A 22,684-nucleotide genomic window follows, 5' to 3' on the forward strand; every position below is an offset into this window, starting at 1 on the left:
CGGGGGGTGTCCCGATAGATGTACAGCCACAAGCTAAAGAACAAACAGCTGGTTGTATGTGTCTGCCAAATGCAAAGTGTCTTGCATATATATACTGCTGCATTTTCTTCTCTTAAGCCATAGACTACCTTTGTTGCATATCCCACACAGTGTGGGCCAGATTTATACGATGTGTGATGTTGTTGATTCAGACGGTTGATTTGTTGCTATAGAGAGAGAGATAAAGACAGATTTCTGTGTTGGTCTAAAAGATACACATCTGAATCATTATGCTTAAGCTCTACATTTCTCATCAAATTTTATGTGGGAGACATTCTAAGGACTTGTTATCTGGTAGGCTGATATCAGGGCTAAATCGGGTGTTCACAAAATAGGGAGAGACCAGGGGAAAAAAATACAAACCAAACCAAAACATGCAGACTTGAAATCTGACTTTGCCACTATTCTTTGCACTCATCATATTTGCCTTTCCTATTAAAAAAAAAAAAAAAAGAGAGAGAGAGAGAACAACAACAAAAAACGCACAGTGGAGCAAGTAAGCCATGGCGTCCCACACCTGGACGTCAGCCATGCTCACTGCTGTGCAAATTCCTGCTGCTCTCTGAGCTGAGATCATATTGTTGGAGATGGCAAGTGTATAGAGCACAGATCTGTATCTTTCTTCCATTGCTAAATATTAACAGTAAAAAATAAATGCAAGTGATGCAACAGGCTTTGACCAGACCTATTTATGTGACTGCTGAGATATTTTAACCAGATCAGTCAAAAGTCTGGCTCCCTGAGGGCCAAACCAAATAGATTTGATGTTACTGTAAACTGACTGGAGCTGCCACTTTGTTGTTTAGGTAAAGTTGATATTTTTCACACATTTACCTGCATTGTATCAGCATGTCTTGGGCTGTGTGTGTGACCAACACTTTGCTTATTTTTAGGAGACCTATAGAAAATGGCATGACTTCTCCTTCCTGTTCTACCCCTGCTGGTTCTCTCTCTTCCTAAGCTAACGAATAATCCTTTTCCCCTGCCCTTCCAACAGCTCCGAGCAAACATTTTGTTTTGTTTTGATTTATTTTAAAAAAAGAATAAAAAATTAACCTGCTAAAGTTTCTTGAATGTCAACATGTTCTGACTTTGTCAGGCCATCAGGAGAAACAAATTACATTGTCAGCAGACTTCCAGTGACAACTCCAGGGTACCAGTTCCCACAGTTTAACTCTGGAAATTCTTAATGCAAATGCTGCAGTTGATCTCAGTGGTTATGGTGGCACTTCACTGGAAAGCAGCACTTGAGTTTGGTTTCACGGCATCGGCCAGCCAACTACACTTGTGTTCCTGGAAGGGTTTGGTCTTTTTAAAGCATTGTGTACAAAGGTAGTTCCTCTTTGCCTTGCAATGCTGAATTATGATGCTGAAAACTGTGAGGTGAACTAGAGAAATGTGCAAAATCTTAAGGTTATCCAGTATACTCAGAGTTTCACATTCACCTAATTCAGTTTTTGACTTTGCTGTTCACACCATTGATGTATTTACATCCCTGGTATAGCAGTGTTTTAGCTAAAGCACTGTTTCAACAGTAGTCCTCAACAGGGAAAGCGAGGGAAAAAAAAACAGTGTAAACCCAAACTCTTCATGGACTTAGTGAATACTTACTCTTCATGTTAAAAACACATGAAATAAAAAATCAGGAAGGACACTTCTCCCCAACAAAACAGTGTGTTCAAACTTCAAGCCCTTGGAGGTTGACAGGATAACCTAAGCTTGTTGCATGATTGACTATTGACCATTAAGCCCTTTACTTTAAACTGGTGCAGTATATGTTATCTTAGTCTTCCACACAATGTTCTCTTTTGGGAGAGTGTTTCCTCTTTAGCATAAAGTTTTCCTCAAGACAAAAAAAAAAAAAAAAAAGGAAAAAAATGGAAAAAAAAAAAAAAACAGAAACACAGCAAAACAGCTGCAAAACACCAAACCAGAAACATCAATACAAATTGGAAAGTGAAGATATAAAATAAACTTCCATTTACTCGTTTGTTTTTCTTAGTATGATACGATGTAGTGTAGCAGTTAACATGTGTAAGTCAACACTTTAGGGTATAATTTAGGAAGATATCTTCATAGGTGTCATACATTTCTATGGTTCTGACTATTCTAAATGACTGCAACAGCAGCACTTCAACAAATGAACTTCAACAGCAAGAGCATCATGCCCAAAGGAATATCTGCCACAATAGGATCAACTTCTCCTTGTCTTTTTCTACTGTATGGGCTGTACAAGCCAAAGAGGAAGAAAGCAAAGAATACTGGAAAGCTGGACTGCAGGCCAGCATGTTTGCTTCAGTGACAGTATCAATAAGAGCAGAGAGGGTAGAATTTGGCCAGTGCATTCAGGAGAAACACCATGAGTATTGTGGTGATCCTCCTGCTTCACTTCATAAACTAGTCGCCACCAGAGGTCAGGAGAAATTACTCAGTAGTAGTCCACAGATGTAAGTCAAGGTGTAAGGTGGGGATTTCTGTTTTCTTCTGAAGCATAAAGCATTGATCACTGTCAAAGCTTGTTTCACAACTAGATGTAATGCATGTTATATGCTGTGTGTTTATGGAGTGTGCGTGCATGTGTATATATGAGTGAGATTCCCAGTTGGTTTAAATCCATTGTCTTTGGCAAAGCTACATTTTACACCATTGAGAATTGACTCTATTGCTGTTGATGGATTCATGCTTTTCCTATTGTTTTGTCAAATTATTTTGTTAACTGGGTTACAGCTTGTGAGCTGTCTTTATTTTCAGGTTTTTATTTCCTCAGTGATATTTTGCTCATAAACAAGCATATTTTGAAGGTCAACAGGTAGACTAAAACACAAAGCTCTTTAGGAGAAACATTTTGAAGATTCTAACTGAAAAGAAAAAATGTTGAAATGATTCTGATTCTCTTATTTTCATTCTAAAAAACTATTCAAGAGAAACAGTAAATTCCATATATATGTATATAAAAGAGGCATTATATGTTTGTCTTTTCTTATTTATCCCATTTTCACTCACTTTTATTTAAAACAATTCATAATAGTAACTATCCTGTCTGCTTTAAGCTGGAGATTAGAAAAAAATGTGCTCGCTATCTGACATTATGGACCATTTAGAATTGCTGCTTTTTATTACAAGTATTGGCTGGTTTGTACGCATATTTTTAAAACTAAGATTTAAGATTTGCATGTTATCTGGAACTTGATCTATAGCTTGAAAGGCTACTGTAGCCTCAATAAGAATGAAAATAACCCTGAACTGTTGAAAATTCAACTCTGAGCACCCAAAGTGGTAATGACTGCAATAGTAGTTTTGTCGATATTTATAAATCAATGCAAACCAGAAACTGGATGTTTTAATTTACTACAGTTTCAGTGTAACTGATACCCTCAAGTTTGGAGCTTTAAGCTTTGTGAAGTGCAATGTTATTGCAGGGCATGCATCCAATTTTTAAAACATTATATAGATTGGAGACAGATGAACTTTTCAGAATTATTTTAGGCCTATTTTGATTGAATGCCTGAGATGCAGTTTCCAGTGGAAATTAATTGCATTGATGTGAAAACAAATGCACTCCAACCTCAAAATTAGCTGCAGGTTCATGCTCAAACCAGTGCTTAAAAGGGAAGGAGAGGGCGCAGATAGTGACTGGAAATCACAGTGGCAATGTACATTTTGTTACAAGAATGAAATAACTTTCTTCTATGCCTGCTCTCTTTTGCTGTCTCAGTGCGCATACATGCTGAAGGAGAGAAATTTCGCCATGAATTTGTGGTTGCACGTGTGGACAACAGGTTCAGCATGCTAGCACTTCTCCCCTTTGCACACACTGGAAACCAGGGCCCATCTTTGCTGGCCTCTGGCATCATCTGAGCGTGGGTGAAATCCACAGCAGCTTCTACCTGGAGAGCTTCTGTCATTGTCATCGGGCATTTCTGGAGCACGCAGTTCAGTAATATATGCTGTTCTGGGGGACTATTACCACACAGAAGCTAATGGGATTTCTAGCCTTTAGTGAAGTTTCCCTGAGCTATGTAAAAAATGCAGTAGATGAGTTTTGGAGTCCTGCTTGCTCGAATGATGCTCTCAGTCTGTGCCAACACTGATTGGCATGCAGGCTGAGAAGGCAATGTGTCCTCTTTGGATAATGAGAGCAATCAGCTATGGCTTGGAGCTGATCTCCACTGAAGTACAGCTGAAGCAGCTCTCAACAGCTTTGTTCCTTCTGCCTTCAGGTTCACCTCTGTCCTGTGCTTCTCATCATTTGTACTAATACAACTGGAGGTTGGGAATTTTAGCGTGTTTAATAGATGAAGCTTGTGCAAAGGTTCCTACTAGGACGTGGCATATATTCATTTTGATTTTTATGAAAGTTTGAAAGGAATCAGTGGAGCGGGTTGGGGGTGGGAAGAGGGTCACTGAAGGTATAGAACTACTTAGCAGCGGTACGATATTTTTACACCTAGAAGTGACTTGTTAAACAGATAATTGAGAGTCCCCCCTCACGTACATACTTCCCTCCCTTCTCGCTGACTGCCACTCCCTGAACAACTGACAGCTTTGAGACTCTGAATGAGTATGGGGCTGTGACTGCGGTGGACTACTCACAAGTGCTTTCACCACAATTCTGTGCTGTAGAGAGATCTTGGCAATCCAGGAACATGAGCTAGTGGCCGAAGTGTTGGGGAAGCCATGAGTGTTAGAAAGGGCAGAGTGAGCTATTTCTGTGATATTCTTGTTAAAGCATGGGGTTAATGACTGGATTTTGGTCATTCATCTTCGGCTTTTCAAAGCTCCTCATTTTCTATTTTGCTTGTTTGATATTTTGTTTAAGAACTCAAGAATGTGTTTTCTTAAATCATGTCTTCTTAAAAATGTCTAACAGATATGTTAATTTTGTAGTATTTTTAGCGCTAAGGGTAGAATTTAAATCTCATTTCATGTGTATGTACCTTCTTGTTTTTCCTCACTAGTTACTGTGGGCAAACCATGGTTCCATATTGCATACAGCACAGTTGTGTCTTGTCAGCTTAAAAACAGACTGAATCTGCCGGTGGCAGATTGCTGGCACATTTTCCTCTCACAGACACTGTTTTCATTAGTTAGGCTTTTTCTGGCAACATTGTGGCCAAAAAGATGCTACAGCTCCTTCAATAGCATTATGACTATGTGTGCTACTAGTTCTATTGTCACATGGTCTTCAGACCTAGCAAAGTTTGGAGCTGCTACCTTTGGCCTTCTACAAGTTCTAGACTGACAAAAATGAATGAGAATCTGATGGACAAAGTTTTATTCAGTTTCATGGATATGTAGCTAAAAAAGTAAAGATTCACAGAATCGCAGAATGTTTGAGGTTGGAAGGGACTGGAGGTCCTCTGGCCCAACCTCTCTGCTCAAGCAGGGTCACCTAGAGCAGCTTGCCTAGGACTATGTCCAGGCAGCTTTTGATTACCTTCAAGATTTGTCCTATTTAAAAATAAATAAATAAATAAAATACTGGATGCTCCTTTTGGCATGCACTATGTCTTTTCTGTTCACTATTACCAGGGCAACTCTGTTTCTGTGGGGACCTCATTTAGGTGCCTGAATTGCCCAGGATCAGAAACCAGCCTGAGATTTCAGGCTTATCACTTGAGCAACAATCCGGTGTTTTAATTCAGGACTTTCTCCAGCCTCCTTGGGCACAACGAACTTTCTACTCTAACTTTTACAACACTGGTTGTGGGGGCACATGAGGGGACTTTGAGGAAGAGAAAGCCATGAGATATTAAGCCGTCCGAAGCATAAAGTTTTTATAGCAGTCCTTTCTGCCTGCAGGCATATGAGAAGATCAGCAAGTACATCTTTCTTAGACACCCGGGCAGGCAAACATCTCTGAAACACAGGGGCATGAAACTGCTGCTGCGGCATCCATCATTCTGTTGAGGACAGTGAAAACATGTGCTGTCATCTTTGACATTTTAATTGAAAAGAAAGCTTACACAGATTTCGATCTTAAGCAGTGTGTTTATACAAGTGTATACAGAGAAATAATCTGTCAGTTCAGAGCAGGCTCATTGCTATAGGAGTTGGTTTAGTAACCGAACAATCCAACATTAGCTCACACACCTTGCCTTGTTCCATGCCTCAATAATTTTTAGTAGAAATACTTTGCCTTGAGGCATGCAGTTATTAAAAAAAGAGGCTCAGCTTGCTTAAAGTCTGGAATTATTAGCTCATGGTAACAAGCCTGCACTGGAGAAACTGTTGGTTCTTTGTTTTCATGACTTTGCTGTAATTCACCGTCTTATTTTCAGAGACAAACTTCTGCTTTGTTTGGGAAGTTAAAAAAAAAAATTGAACAAAAAAAAGGGAAAAATAAATCACTTCAAAAAGATTCTTTTTATTTCATTTTTATTATAAAGCAGGGTTTACAAAGCTCTTTTATCTCAGCATTTCTATTAAATTTCACTGGTCCAAATAATAAGGGTGAATAGAAACAGAATTTTAATTGAGAAATTTGTTTTGCTGTATTTCCACTACACCGATTTGTTGGTACTGGGTACTCACTGAGAGCTCTCCAAATACTCTCTCAGCCCTTTAGGAGTAAAGAGGACTTTTTCTCCGTCTTTTTGTGACCTATTATTCTTTTCATACACTGGTTTATGAAAGTCAAATAAATGCCATTTGCCCTGCTGCAAAGCGTTTGCAAATGTCCGGCTGCTGGAGTCACTTTGAGCAAATGAAGGCTCCAACACCTTTACGTAGTACAAACCTGGCAGAACATTTGCTTGGTGTTCAGTTGTCACTTTTGTCTGGATGCTGGTGGTAGGATTATTTCCAGTTGTTTAACCTGTTGATATTTTTCCTCAATGAGCCTTAAATTCTCAAGTTTTCATGAATTTGCCAGGCTGGAACCTTAAGCCTGACCCTTAAAAAGAATGGGCATTTTAGAAAGCGTCTGTGTAAGTTTTATTGCTGTTATGATTCCTGGTTTTGAGTCAGCTGCCGTTAGGTGCGCTTGATTATTGTTGTCACCTTTTTTCTTCAGTGGAAACTGGTTTGCTTTTATTTGCGGTGATGCCAGATCGTGTGTTTTCCTGCAGAACTAGGCTTTTGGTCCTGTTTGAGCTTGGAGAACATGACAATGGGATCAGTTTGACATTGTTGCTTGCTTTCATGATTAAGTGTTCTGTCATGTTTATGCTGCAGATTTTTTGTTTTTAACCGACTTTTTTTTTTTTAAATTACAAGAATGTGTTTTTATATGAGCTTGTTCTTTATAATCCCTTGAACCTGCCTTTCGCTCTGTTTCCTTGTTTTGCTTTAACTATGCCATTATCCTCCATGTATCATTTGTGAGTTCCAGCTGTGTGCATAACACTGTGCAGAACATAAACTTCTCTGAGGAGGCTGTAGTCTGAGAAACCATTCTAGCTTTTCTTATTTTTCTTGTAATGGGTCAGGCAATAAGACCCAGTGAAATATTTAGAGGGAAGGGAAGATTGAAACCAGCAGTTTCTAAGACCTGTGAGAGCCAAAAGGCAAATGTTAATGGGTTCTCTGAGGCTTCCAAGGACCTGCTGGTCCTTGTACTTATGCTTAATTTGCAGAGGTTCCTTGAACATGTGTTCAGGAAATATAGGTGGCATTAACACAATCGGAATTTCTAAAGGCAAAATTTATCATTGACTAAATCTTTAAATAGAATTTGGCCCACTGAATACATTACAGCAGTGGGGCTGCTGACTTGTGGGGCTTTTCTCCTACAAGTTCAGCATTCTTAACATATTTTAGAGTAATTTTTATATGCATTCCTAGTATTTTCCTGCATGTGCACCCATTCCCTGTCCATCTTCTGTTTTCCTTACTCTTTCCCTTCAGTTAGGTGTTCTGTCCTTGTGAATTAAAACAAGTGAGCAAGAATGCATTTCTGGTGGAGATGCTTTGTTCCCACTGAACACCTTCTCACATGACATCAAAGGATACATGAACTGAGAAGTAACATCTTGTTGCTTGCTTTTGACTATGTCCATATCATTTCGTGTCTGCTCTATCTTGCTCCTTATGTGATGCCCGTTACTGAATTCCTTCTACCTCTGTGCCAATGTATAGCTTGTTATCTTAATTGTGCCAGCTCTCCTCACTTAAACTGGCTTTCTCTTCACTTCTGAATCAAGCTTCTTGTCTTTAAGAATTTTCGCAGCTTAGTCTTATCTTATCTCACTCCTCTATTTCCTCATTACAGTGTCAAGCATCACTTTTCCTTTGCCAGTGTCTGTACCATCAGCTAGTTTCTCTTTCCCAGGCTGAAGTCTCCTCTTGTACAACAAAAAATCCTTAAGTTAACACATGTATAAAACATATGCACGCTCTGTTTAAAAATCTCTGCAGAAAGCATAGCAAAGTCATCTAAATTATGAGCCACAATTTTTCCTCTCTAAAGTATTGCCCTTCCTGTGTCTCAATCTTAGTTACTCCCTTCCTCTTGCAAACTTCCTCAGCCCTGTCATTTCTGAGCTAGTATGAGTTCAATAAAAATATACAAAGAAACAAAAAAGCAACCAGAGGAGTGCCACTAAACTGCCTCCAACTCTCTAGCATATTTATTTGCTTGTATGTTCTGTCTCCATCTTCTACTTTTCATCTGTTTTGTGTCTCTACATTGTAAACACACTGTGTAAGAATTGTCTCTTATCTGTGTTTGTACAGTGCCAGGCTCAATGGGGTCCCGGTCCAGACTGGGACCTTTGGGCACCACTACAGTACAAATGTCTGCTACTGATAATAACAATCTACCCACATCGTGCAGATGTCTGAATTGTCTGAGAAATACAAACAAGGATCTTTACTAGGTTGGCAAAGATCCATTAATTTTAGGTGCCAGTTTTCTTTTCCTCTGAATATGGTTTGGCTCTCTGAAAAAAACTGGCGACATAATGCTCCCATTTCTTGGAAAGCTTGGCTCTCTGATGATGCTGTGATTAAAAAGTTGTTACATGTGGGGTATGGCAGGCCAGGTGAGGTCCCAGGAATTATGTGAGGTATTCCAGGTACTTGTCTGATGCCTTGTTGCTTTCTGTTGCGTTTGTTTTTGCTTTCCTCCTCTGAATGAGAAATGAATAAATTGAGACTAGGCAGAACCGTCCTATTTTTCTGGTGGAGGGTGCATCTCAAGTCATGGTCCACAAAGGAGGAAAGCCATATCTGGCTTATTAGGCTAAAGTAATGGCACTGTGGATCAAGCAACAGCAGGCCCTGCAAGTGAGACAACTCCTCCAGTCAGTACACCTTTCTCAGGTTAAAACATCCTCTCCAATTCTTAGCCCTCTGAATATTTCAAATATGGAAGGCCAAGGACAGCACTCAGCTCAGGTACTCTGGCCTCAGTAGCTGCTGTGCAAGTGCTTTGTAGCTCATCTGTAGAACCACATGCTCCAGTGAACTACATCAAAACCATTTATCAATGAAAAGTTTTATTATGATGGTACTTAGTGGCCCATGAGACATTCAGGGGCTTGACAGTTGCCAGCTGTTTTCCTCATTAGCGTGATAGCCATCCTGGGTGCTTCAGCCTGAAAGCAGCCCAAAGCACATCACGTACTGACATACCTTGAAAGGGTCTAGGATGTTGATATGTAGTGATTGTTCATCATTGCATTGATCGTAGGGGTGCCATCGCTGCCTTAATCACCTGTGTTTCCCTGTTGCTTTTATTTTCTCTCCCTCATTTTATCTTTGGTCTATAAACTTTCTGGGGCAGGACCTCACCCACAGTTTTTAAACCAAGGCTTGTAGGCGCTGAGGTAATAAGTATACATGTATATATATACATGTATATATATACATATGTATATATATAAAGACATGAAAGTCTGGGCAAGTCTATGTTGCATAACTGGAGTGTGGTAGAGAAATCCCTGAGCCAGTGCTGACCCAACATGGCGAATTGCCACAGCACAGCCAGCCACCTGTGGGCTCTTCTGTGTGAGCTGGCTGGGTCTGGAGGCCATAGAAAATCACGAGATGAATGAGATCCTTTGCTCAAATGCAACTTCATAGACATGTGGCTTTATGTTTTCCAGAACAAAGCTAGCTAAGGTAGAACAAACTGGGTTGTGGTGTAGCTATTCTTGCTGACCTTTCATGAATCCTACATGCAGGAGAGTAAGGATCATGACAGGGGTTGTGGTAAGACCCACTGACCTGGAGTGCTTTGCCATTAGAAGCATGCTACAGTAATGCTTTAAACAGCGTTAGGCTTTCTGCACAGAAGCCTGAATGATCTGGGTTAATATTCACCTAATCTCATGAGACCTCAGCACGAAATTGTCATCTGCAGAAACTATCCTTGAAGAGTACAAGTTAAGGGAAGCCTGGTCTTTTAATAGACAAATGTAGCATTTAGTCATCAGACAGTCTAGAAAACTGGGTCAGATCGGAGTTGCATCATAGCAGACAGAATATTAGTATTAATCAAGAAGGCACATAGCAAAGTATATATCATAGATATTTGATTACATTAGTGGATTTATCTTTAATCGTTGGGTAGAGTCATATGATGGAAAATGACCGTGGCTTAGCAGGGTACTGCCCATCTGCTTAAATGTTAGTAATGATGACTCACAGTGTTAGCACAACCCTACAGAGGGAGGAGAGCCAATGCTGTCAGTTGGAGCAGCCCAGCTAACACGTGGTATTTTACTAAGCCACCGTAAAGGCCATCCATCCAGGCTCCATACGCCCAACGAGGTGGTGTGCAAATCCTGACTGAGATTCCATAGTGTCCAACAGTATTCTTCTGTGGGGACAAGAGGAAAATTCTTAAAGTTGGGAAAAACCCTACAGATAGCCAGATTTGCAGTGAGGTTGAGCACTTGCCAGTTCTCTATCTTATCCGTCCTTTATTTGTGGGCTGTTTGCCCAACAACCCTGTTTATTTAGCAGCACAGGTGCCAAGGAATTAAAATCCTTCGGTCAGCAATATTGACTGACTGGCTACAGGCTGTACCTCCTCAGCATTTGTAAAGCAAGGAGCAGAGTCAACGTGTCCAACATCAAAAATAACAATTATAAACTCTTACTGGCTTTCTTTGCTGCAGGTTAAAAAGCAACAACAAAAGAGTTTATGTTGTCCTTGGAAGAAGAAATGCCTTAGAAGTAGACAAGCTGAGCATCTCAGCCTGTGTATACGTAGGTTCTCCGCCATAAACATCCCCTGAGCTGGCTGTGCACATGCACGTGAGTGCATGTTAATCAATGACCTGCCTTCAATGTGGAAGCAATAGAAGTATCCACAAATACTGGCCAATGTCAGGCTGTCCCGATGGTGAGCTGAGTCTGGTGTGCGTTATGTAGCACTTTTATTGGTGGCAGGAGCAGTGCAGACTTTTCAACAAAGAGGGTCAACCTGGAAGCACAAAGTTTCTCTGCCTGTTCTGCAGCTCTTCGCAGAAATGCACTTGGGAGTAGACTTGCAGGAGTTTAGCAAGAAGAAATACCTGAAGTACTGAGGATTTTTTTTCTCTAGCTAAGTGTAAAGCATATGCAGACCTCCAAAGCGAAGCAGCTTTAAAGGTGAAACTGGGGACAGCGAGGAAGCTTCTTTGCCATTTTAATAAATACCAATAATTCCCTTTTGCCCAAGTCCCATATTCCCAAACTCATTAAAGCAATTTTGGAAATGTTTTTGGCTCTGGAACATATAAGCAAAACTCAAACCTTGCAGTCCCTTGAGAATCACGTGCACAAATTGCCTAGGTCAGGCCAAAATAAGTTTCTGTCAAACAGCCTAACACCTAAGGTTATTATGAAACCGGTGAATTGTACAAAGGGTCTATATATGGGACAGTCTCCAAATAACTAAATGGGGAGGGGGCTGTTGTCATGGCATTTGTTTTACTTTGGTCACACTGAAAAACTCAAGTGATATTTTTATTGAACACATTCCTCCTGTTAGCCAGAACAGTTCCTGTAGACTGTGTCTCAGCTGGTGGACACCCATGAGAGTGCACCAACGCTTTCCCCTCTCCCTACCTGCTGTCCCTTCCCTTCCCTTCCCTTCCCTTCCCTTCCCTTCCCTTCCCTTCCCTTCCCTTCCCTTCCCTTCCCTTCCCTTCCCTTCCCTTCCCTTCCCTTCCCTTCCCTTCCCTCCCTTCCCTTCCCTTCCCTTCCCTTCCCTTCCCTTCCCTTCCCTTCCCTTCCCTTCCCTTCCCTTCCCTTCCCTTCCCTTCCCTTCCCTTCCCCAGAATCTACATTTCTTGTTTTTTTTTTGGCCCTGTCCTAATGACTTCTGAGCCCTTTTGCTTGAGTAAGTGCTGGTACAAGGAGCAGCTGCATTTTAGTTGGAAATAGGATGTTCAGGGCTGTGTACTTTATTTTCTGAGATCTTTTTTTCTGCGGAACTTCCATGCCACTTATGCCATCTCCACAACTTCCCAGGCTTACCATAGTGCTGAGTAGACCATTGTGTCCCCTCTCCCAGAAATTGATTCATGTTTGATCAATCACACTGCTTTTTGCACCCTCTCACGAGGTTATATCGTGTATTTGGGAGACATTACCTTTAGTTTCGTTGGGGGGAGTGAAGATGTAAAGTACATCATGTTCCTCCATCAGCAGATAACCAGGGAGGCATAGGAAGAGCTTCTTGTCTATATGTAAGCTACATTTGTTGTTGGTTTTTTTTTGTTTCTTCTGAATAAGTACTATATGTGTCTGGGAGGATTTTTTAAACATCCTTGAAAACACAGGCTTTTTCTCTTCATGGAGAACCAAGACAAAAGGATGGGTTCAGTAATCTGCAGCTGCCAAGGAGAGGGCAGCTGAGGGCAGGGGGTGGGAGCAGCAGGAGTGTCTGGCGCGAGGGTTGGGCAAGACTTCGAGGTGGCTTCGTTGGGGTAAAATGTTTCTGGAGGGTAGCAGGCTTTTAGAGAGGAGGATTGAAGAACTGAAAGTACAGGGATGGGAAACACTGGGGAGGTTTGAAGAAGCGGGAGTTGGGAGGTCCTGCTGTCAAGAGTGTTGTGCTCTATGAAACGTTAACATGTCAGATTGCTTCAAAGAGTAGTCCAAGCTTCACTTTATCCATTAATTTTATGATGATTTTTCTTTCTTAGTGGGCCTACTTCCTCAACATTACTTTTTCCTCTGGTTTACTTAGAAAAATCCTTCTAAATGTATTAAAATCCTTTTGCCAAAATATCTCTCTGCTTCTTTATATTCCTTACCTTTTACCTTTACAAGCTACTTAATCTCAATGTAATATATGTAATTTTGCTATTTTTTTCCATTTTCTGTGTCCTGGTTACATTCAAACTGGCAGTATTAGAAACCTCACTTTGTAACAAAGGCTTGGTAGAATTTCAGGACAGAATGTCAAGAGTGGAGCTGAAATCTTCATTTGAGAGTAGTTTATTTACAGGTGGTAAAACTTCAGAATTAATATAAATGTGTTTAATTTTCTGTCATAGTCTGCAAAACTATTATCCAAATATTTTTGTTCCTGAAGGCAGAATTTACAGCAACTCACTGATGTAGCATGCCAGGAAATTTTCCTGCTTTGTCGGTAGAAATCTTTTGCTGGCCGTTGTAAGATGCAGAGGTGCATAGACTCAGACCTGCTGTTGTTTTTGCTTTCATGTTCTCTCAGATGAACTGTATTGGTGCTTTAACCAGTAACTAGTAGGGGGAATGTGAGTCGTCTGTTTCTTGAAAACCTTCTGTCCTATGGATTTGTGCAGGAGATGACAAATGCTGGATTGGCTTTTCTGTGCCTGCTTGCCTAGAATTGTCGGTGCTTAGCAATGGCTGGCACTGTAAGGCTTGGTTTGGTCTCTGAAGCCCATGACAACTCGCTTTCCTTTTCTCCTAGGCCTGTTCCAGGTTCTCTGTCTTCACTACTGCACCTACACAACCGACAAAGACAGCCTATGCCTGCCTCTATGCCTGGCACCCTGCCCAACCCTACCATGCCTGGATCTTCTGCTGTACTCATGCCCGTAAGTTTTTTGTGGTTTGCTGTTTTTTTTTTTTTTTTTTTTTGGGGGGGGGGTGGGTGGGCAGGGGTGGCATTATTTATTTATTTATTTTTGTCTCTGGATTCAGCCTATGCAGAGGTGAAAGTCTGATGAATTGTCCAAGAAAAGATCAAGGTGTAATGAGCTAGGGAAGCTGGACATTTTTCTCTGCTTTGTCTTGCACAAGAGTATTTCTGGTGCGGTTAATGGAATGTTAATTAGCGTGAGAGTGATTAGAAACAGTTTACATGAGACTACAGTTTCTGGTTCTCACACTTGGTCATGTTAGTGAGATCAGTATGTCTGCTCTGGAACAAAAAAAAAATTCTGAAGTCAGAGAAAACTGGAAAAGTTATGTACATATGGTAGTGAACTCGGAAGTAATCTTGCTTCTGTGAGATAACCAGCTAACAAGAAGGAAATATAGCTTACTTTCCAGGCCTAGTAACTTGCACTTCATTAAAATTTGGTCATGATCACTGCTCATCTTCAACTGCCACTAATTTCTGCAGTGTTGGGAATATTCTTCATCTTCTGGGAGACGAAGGGTGCTTTGTCATTGTAGCTTCAAATTATTAAATGATTTTAACAACTCTCAGTTTAAGACAGCTGGGCAGTTAAGGGGTAGAAAGGAGTCTGGATAGCATGGGGAAGAGGGGAGTGTGAAGGGAGAAGTTTCTGTTTCATCACATGGTGTTCAGTTGGGAAGGCAACCTGAGGGCGATCAGATATGGATGAGAGGAAAGTACTTTTTGTTCTGGCACTGCTGGGGCAAGGGGGACAGTCTGGGGCTGAGAAGATTCAGGTTGGCTGCTATCTGAGCAGTCATTAATAAGTTGTTAATTAGTAACTTACCAGTAAGGTTCTCCTCAAGTATCGACCAGGAAGGTCAACAAAAAAATGTAAGAAATGCCACTGTGGACAGTTCTGTTTTTTAATTTATTTCTATTATTTTTTTTTTCTGGCATGATTACTAATGAACCTGAAATGGAGCAAACATCCTGCTTCAGCGTAAGCTCAGGGGCTTCAGGTTGCTGCTGGGGAGCCTTTTGGGCAGCTCTGCTTGCAGAGAAGCAGGCATGCTCTGGCTGAGAGCCCCACAGATGTGAGTCTTCCTGCCCTACAGCCTTCGTGAATGGACTGTGGAGAAGATCACTGTGGGAGCCATTCCTATCCCGCAGATAGAGCTGTTCCTATCCTGCAGCAGAGCTGCTGCTTTCTTGTATGAGCCAAAGATTCAGGGAGCAACCCAAGCTGAGGCAGGATGCTCAGCTGTGGCTGAAAGCAGCACTATAACCCTACTTGTCACCCAGACCCTTCTGAGCGAAGACTGGCAGTGTAACAGCACTTGCCTCTTTTCAGGGAAAGCACTACAGGAAATTATTATATCTAGTCCTTTTCTGCCATTAGGTTGTGTCCCTCACTCACGCCATGGTGAGTTTAGCTTGCAGAAAGTGCTCTGCACAGCCAGGTGTCCTGCTTTGTATATTATGCTGCATCAGCAGTACATGAAAGCTTCCCGTACAAGACATATGGAAAACTCCTCTCAGCTGAGCAAGCCGAGTGAAGGAAAAAGAGCCAACTCGTTTTCCATATACTCAAGATTGGGGGTTTTTATTTATGTTTTTAACTAGCTAAGTTGGGCTGCACTGACAGGAGAAGCCACGGCTTTATACAGTGATGCTTTTAAAACCACTTAACTCCGAGTGTTGTTATACTGAAAGGGAGAAAATCATTACAAAAAAAGTGCAAACCTGGGTGGCTGCTACATTTGTTTAGTAAAGAATCCTTTTCTATATAATTGGCTGTGAGTTTTCAGGGCCGACTCTGATGAAACACACGCCTGCGTGCACACACGCATGCACTTCATGACACGGATTGTTATTTTTCCCATCATGACTTGAAGAAATAAAGCTGAGTCCATTTACATAGAAACCGGGCATAAATTCTTGCAAATGTCTCTAGACACTTTTAAACCTTTTTCTTTCTTTTTCTTTTAAAAGATGGAGCGACAAATGTCAATGAACTCCAACATCATGGGAATGCAGGGGCCGAACCTCAATAATCCTTGTGCTTCACCTCAAGTCCCCCCAATGCATTCGGAAGCCAAAATGGTAAAATGGAAAATTTAAAAAGATATATTTTGTTTTCTTATATTGCTCTTGCATACTGGCTACCCAGACAGTGGGGGATGTAGCCAGACACTGCTTACTTCATTCTTAGTCATATGTTACACACTTTTTAATATGCTGCAGTAAATTGCCTTTGTGTCAGTTTAGTCTATGAACTTTCAAGATGTTACTAGTCCTAGCTGAGCTCTCAGTGAGAGGGAACTGAACTGAAGTGTCTGCTGTGTGATCCGAACCATGTTAAATAGGACTTTTGGTGCAGATTAGTAGTGTTTAAACAAATGGTCTGGCTGGTTCCCTGATGGTGTCTGTGCTCCACAACTTGTCTTGAAGAAATTGTCAGTTAATCATCAGCGAAGTAGAAAGTATCTAGTGAGGAGGGAGTGTATGTAGTCCGTGTTTTTTCTGGATAGGCACATGGTGTGTCAGTGTAACGCCAGTGTTAGAAAAGTAGACCGAATGACATATATAAAGCCAGGATATTTTCTTTTGCTTGAATGCAACAAAGGTGCTGCCATCAGAAAGATGTGCCAAAATTCAGACAAAAATAATTTATCGATAGGAGTCAAATGTCATGGTGTTTTTTAAAGTTGTTACGCGTCTTACAAGGTCGAGGCTTCCTCAGGCATTTGCACTGTTATAGGACTAGTGTCGGTAAACTAAGCTACACATGGGCAGCTTTCCCCAGTTTTATATGCACTCTCATAGAGGTGTTCAGCACTAATACCTTGGAACAAAGTTCATCAGTGTTGAAACACTTAGGCTTTTCCAGTTTCAGAGCTGCCATTTGCTGGCAAGTAGAAATATGAGGACAGAAGTTTGCAGTTTAACTCTGTAGGGTTTTTATCCTCTCAAGATATCTCATCATAGTGGAAAACAGGAGTAACTTCATTTAACTTCTTTCAGTGGCATTACGCCAAGGTAAAATTGTCGTAAGTGAGAGAATGAAATCAAGCCGACAAAGATTAAGCAACCACATATTTTTATATATTTCTACTTTGCATGACTGGTACAGCTTTTAAAGTTGTTGTCATCTATCCCAAGGCAAAGAAAAATATCTTCTTGTCTATAGGCACGGTGCATGCAACAGACTCTAGGTTAAGAGCAGCAAAATATACAATCTCTGTTTTAGAATGGATAGGTCATGCCTTCACCTCACTGTTGGTCTGGGTTAGGCTATTAACCCAACCTCTGTTAACACCCCGTCTAAAACCACATTCCGTAAACATGCAGCCAGTTGGTCAGAAGAGCAGCAATAGCCAAAAACTCTGGCTCCCCTGGCCAAGGAAAACCTGTGGTCAAGAGTTCTCTCTCCTCTGTACCACACAGTGACGGTGACATGCCAAATGGCAACAGCATCTGCAGCAGAGCTTGTTAAAAACTTCTTGGAATAGGCAAGTGTTTTTTCAACTCAAGTGAGGCTGAGCCAAGCTAAATACTCCTTGGCTAAATAAATCCCAAGCTGGCATCTGTTTTGGGGACTAAAGGTTCTGTAGTTTACTCCCCCCACCCCACACCCCCTGCCTTTTTTTTTTTATTTTTTACTGGAAGTGTGAGGCTACTTAAGAACAAGATTAAAATATTGGTGCATATGGTGAGAATTCTGCAGTTTAATATCTGAAACTATACATTAATACAAACTACTTTTTAATTTGGATAAGCAGGTTTTGTCCCTAAACCTAACGTATAAAGGTATGGCTCTTTCAGACAGAAATTGCCATCAGTTCCAAAGCATAGTTCACTTTTGAGGGGTTTTCTGCCACTCTTCCGGGGGTGGAAAAAGTCCACACGTATTAACTCTTAAGAGGCGTAATTCGGAGCTCCAGGACCATCCTTTTCAAATGCAGGATTATTTATTTATGAATATTCTATATTCTAGTTTTCTACTTTGTTTTCTTTGAATACACATGCAGTGTAAAAAGCCTCCTCCTCATTTAGCCACTGCTTGAACAATATAAATTTATTAGCAATACCCTGCATGAGCACAAAGTGGAGAAAGTGTAGGATATTCAGAGCAAAATTATTTCTTACATGTAAGTTCATGAATTATAAATCTGAATCATCTGTATTACAGGCGTGTTTGTTCTTATTATTAACTGTTTCACTTTGCTTCATGCTCAAAGCACGGTACTTTGCATACTCTGGTGATTTTTTTTTTTTTTAAAGTGGAAAATGAGGGTGCTTAGTATCTCACTGGATTGTGTCCTGCATTAGGAAGGAATTTCAGATTTCTTTAGATTCTGCTAATGCCATTACTGATAGTGGATCCAGTACTGCATATGTTCTATTTGGCTGGCCGCACGCGGCAAAGAATGTATGTGCTGAACGCTAAACAAAGTCATCGAAGCTGCTTGCAGCTAATGACTGCGGTAACCGGAGAAGTTTGGGGGACTTTGGGCCTGGTTCATCAGCTCTACAAATCCATGGCAGATGGATCAGCGTTTTCTCTGCACCCACATGAAAGAATGCCGGACAGGCTCCTCTAGATGGGAGACCCAGATGTGATACTGAATCCTTCTGGCCTCGTGCACATCAAAGTGTGTACCTGAGCAATGCAAGTGCGATTTGGTATGCAGAAGTAACACTGTTTGGTGACTTGTGGGATTTCATTTGCTTCTTTAAAATAAAAATGGATAAATAATATCAGTATGGATACTGTATGATGCCAGGTTTTCCAGAGACAGCAGATAGATGGCAAAAGTTTTGTTCCCTTGATTGGTACACAGTCGTTTTGTAGAAGGAAATGGAAGTCAGTCAGATACATACATATACAAACACATATACACAAACATACAGAATGGGTTACATTAATTTTATATTTCTATAATAAACAATTTATTTAATTTACCTCACATTTCTAGAAAGCCTTTTCACTGCCTCCAAAGTTACTCATTTACTGTTTTAATTTTTTCTTCTGGAGTTTGTAACTTCACATATTAAATTATTGTAGATGACATCCCAGAACTGATTTAAATTATCGCAACAATCTCAGTTTCTCACGCGGTGTGCCTCTCAATTAGGTTATCACCTAATGCTTTAAAACTGTCCTATAAAATGAATGAGTGAACATCTAAATCAATATCACTTTCTTAGACTCAGAGCTGAGGGGATAAAACCTTTATGCTGCCCACCAAAAACACCCATTGATTTTGTATTAAAATATATTGCATTGGAAAGTGGAGGAAACATTCAGCCGTAAGTGTACATGGTAAAAATACGCAGAATAGCACGTGTAGCGTATTAACATGCGGTTCAGTAGGCTATTAGGAATATTAGGAATTTGGAATTGTTGGCTGTGCCTTTTGCTTAATATACTGATTACGTACAGTTTGGTTTGCAGTTTCAGAGTATCCAAGGTTTTATAACTGGGAAGTGCAATACCATGTGGGTTACCTGAGTGAAAGATAAACAGTGTGCATAGGACCGCTGGAAGGCTGCGTGACCACGATTCTTTTTGTGGAGCTGATGCTTTTCTATCTGATTATTTTGAGACATTGATCTCTAGCTGTAGTGATTTTTGAGCTATGAAAGGAAATATAAGAAGCACACTGGCCATGAAAATAATCTGACTTTAAAATGCAGATTTTGATTTGACCTGTATGTTTTTTCTTTTTCACTGTCCCTCTGCCCGTTGCCAGATACATAGTTTTATAAAATTTGAATAAAATGTAATATGTGTTCTTTGGCTGTGCCTGCCTTCCTGACAGAATCTGTGCATTTTTCTCTCTCTCTCTCTCTTTTTTTTTTTTTTTAGAAGTTATTTTCATATTGGAAGTATATAGAGTTGTGGGCTAGTGTTTTTGCCTTGTGTGCATTACTAGGTTGAACAGTAATGATAAGAAAATTAATTTGAAAACATTTATCAGATATAAGAGTAAAAACTTAACAGGAAAAGGAAAGTAATAAGCCAGTAATGAGTATGTTCACAATTACAGTGGTAAATATTCATATTAATTGAACCTTGTAATTTACCTTAGAATGCTGAACAGCTTTAGAGGAGGAGGAAGCAAAAAGTGGAAGAAAATGTGGTTAGCCAGTTGTCACCAGAACTAATTTTCATTTGATTTAACGTGAGTTAAGGGTCAAGATCCTGCTGGTGGCTGTGAAAATCCCAGTCCATATTCAGTGAGCCACCCATCCCAGCAGAAAGGCAGACCTGGTTCAGGTGCCTTCTGTATTTTAGAAATAATTTTAATTTTTGTGCCCATGAGTCGTGGTGGTGCAAATGGTGCAAAGGGAGAAAGCACTGGGATGTGCTGTGATCCCTGCCCCAGTATGATGCTCAGCCGAGCCATTTTAGCAGCTGCTACATGTGGAAACAAGAGCTCTGTTACAATAGCAGTGGCATCTTGGGACAGCTCCTGAGGCTTCTTGGGAAGGAAATTTCAGCTGGTTACAAAGAGCGAGCCCATGGCTGTGGGGTTTTGATGCTGGCTTCAGACAGGAGATGCAGGCAGGATCAAAGCCACTGAGGTTCTAGGTTCAGCTGCTTAATGTTTCATGACTGCAAGTATTTTGTTATGTATAATAATGGTTTGAAGTCAGTGTTTTCATATCAAGATGAATGGGAAAGGAATCATTTTAATTGAGTGATACACACTGCTTCAGGGCCAGAAGACTTTTCTTAGCATGGGTTCTGGACCACTAAGTCGAAGGAAAAGTGTCACAACTCTGTAGAGCTTTCAGCAGCAGTTTCTCATATTGTCCTCCATAAGAAAGCAATGAAAGCTGCGTAAGGGAAAAAAATGGAAAAGGAAGCTTTCCAACTTAATAATAATAACAATAATAATAATAATAATAATAATAATAATAATAATAATGTTGACACAATTTCCTCTATCAGTAACTGAGAAATGTTTTCAAGGAAGAAGAGAGAGTTGAATAATTAAACTGTTGACAAAATTCAGTGTTCTGAAATTGTATCTCCTGTTATGTTGGTGCTTATGTTTTAAAGTTGCCAAAGCCAAGCTTTCAGTGTGCTCCTGATCTGCACTTTGAAATCCTCCCTGGGCAGTAGCTTTGCCTGTAGACAGTATGCCTTGCTGTGGATTAAGGCATTAATGTTATGGGTGAAGCTAATCATATTTTGTTTTGTTTACTGAAACAGGACCTCATAGCCGTCATGCCTAAATGCTGGATTATGGACTAGACTCAGTAGAAACTAATTCTTCTTAAGCTGTCAGTGGCTCAGGCAGTGAAATAGAGAAGAGAGCTGGTTCAGTTGCTCATAGCTGCTGCAAATATATGTTGAATATTTGATCTCACTTCCACTGAGTGCATACAAATCACATTGCTTGTTGCAGCCACAAGTTGTAACAATTCCTTGCATTTTTCTTTCTTTGTGTCACTTTATCCTGCAGTGATCTTATCAGCACTATTTCCCTAGAAGAACTTGGATTTTTATTATTTTGTTTGCCTTTATTCAGCTGGGTGTTAGAATGACCTCTCCCCCACCCAGCATCCCTCACCAACTGCCCACCCTTTCTTCTTCATCCCTTTCTCCACCACCCTCTCTTTCCTCATAGGATTTGCTGTCTTTGTACATTTGTTTCTCTTTCTCCTTTTTCCTCCAGTGTCCACCCTGATTTTGTAACCATGGCAATAATTGAAATACAATCCTAATGTTTGCTTGCCGTAGCTATCGACTAGCCCAACACATGAACTGCTGGATCTGGTTCTTGTGTGTTTGTTGTAAGGTTTTGAAACTTAAGTCAGATGCATCTGTATACGTGAGGGTGACTTGTTTGGTGCTGAGCTGTCCCTTCCAGGAAAGGTTTTGTTTGTGTAAACTTGTGTGTCAGAGAGAGCTGGTACAAATAAAAGTAAATCCTTATGGCATTGAAGCCAGGGAAAAAGGAAATTATAAAAATAAAAACAAGGTTGTCTTACAGGGAAGTTCTGCTTCGCAGAGATAGATCTCAGTCTTTTGCTTGGAATTTGTACAGCTTTCACTTTCCAAGATTTTTGCAAGAGCTATGAATAATGGGAGTTGTTTTGCACTTCGGGCCACTGCGTGTTCAGTCTGACATTCGCTTGGGATGTACAAGTGCACCTCATTACGAGCGGTGGGCTCCAGGGTGGAGGGGATGGTGTGAGACCCTTTACCAGCTCCATATTTTAACCACTGAGGACACGAGAGCTGGAAGCAAAATCTCATGGCAATAAATCTCTTCTTTATGGACATGCTTAAAAGGCATTTTCAAAAAAACTGTGCAGTAGCTAATGAAGCAGTTTATTAATTATGATAGCATTCCTGGGAGATAAATAATTTTAGACCGTTGAAGAACTGAAAGAGAAAAGTGAAGTGGCTTGCTAGAGGCCATGCAATTTGTCAGAGAAAGAACTGAAACGACACAGAAGAATTTCTGCCTGCCGCTTCCAGAAAACACAGCTTCCGTCCGAGTTGAATTTATGTATATATGATTAGTATACATTATTGTTAATTATTAATATTTCTATATTAATACCATTATTGAAATGCAGTATTTTACAGGACTAGTGAAAGAGTGGGAAGGCTTTAAACACCTCATGCTT

General features: G+C 40.5%; 1 protein-coding gene across 9 annotated transcripts in view; it reads left to right on the top strand.

The window, feature by feature from the left end:
• The window catches only part of CREB5 (cAMP responsive element binding protein 5), a 259,677-nt gene that overhangs the window by 172,385 nt on the left and 64,608 nt on the right, over positions 1–22,684 (top strand). For all 9 annotated transcript variants that reach the window (XR_005816922.1, XM_040547700.1, XM_040547701.1 and 6 more), the window contains 2 exons: positions 13,877–14,003; positions 16,025–16,135. Coding sequence is in view for 8 of the 9 variants with exons in the window: in XM_040547700.1 (XP_040403634.1) it covers positions 13,877–14,003; positions 16,025–16,135 (238 nt within the window). In the remaining variant the exon portion in view is untranslated. The remainder of the gene's footprint in view (positions 1–13,876; positions 14,004–16,024; positions 16,136–22,684) is intronic.

The sequence above is a fragment of the Cygnus olor genome, chromosome 2 (genome assembly GCF_009769625.2).
Source record: "Cygnus olor isolate bCygOlo1 chromosome 2, bCygOlo1.pri.v2, whole genome shotgun sequence".
Classification (NCBI taxonomy): domain Eukaryota; kingdom Metazoa; phylum Chordata; class Aves; order Anseriformes; family Anatidae; genus Cygnus; species Cygnus olor.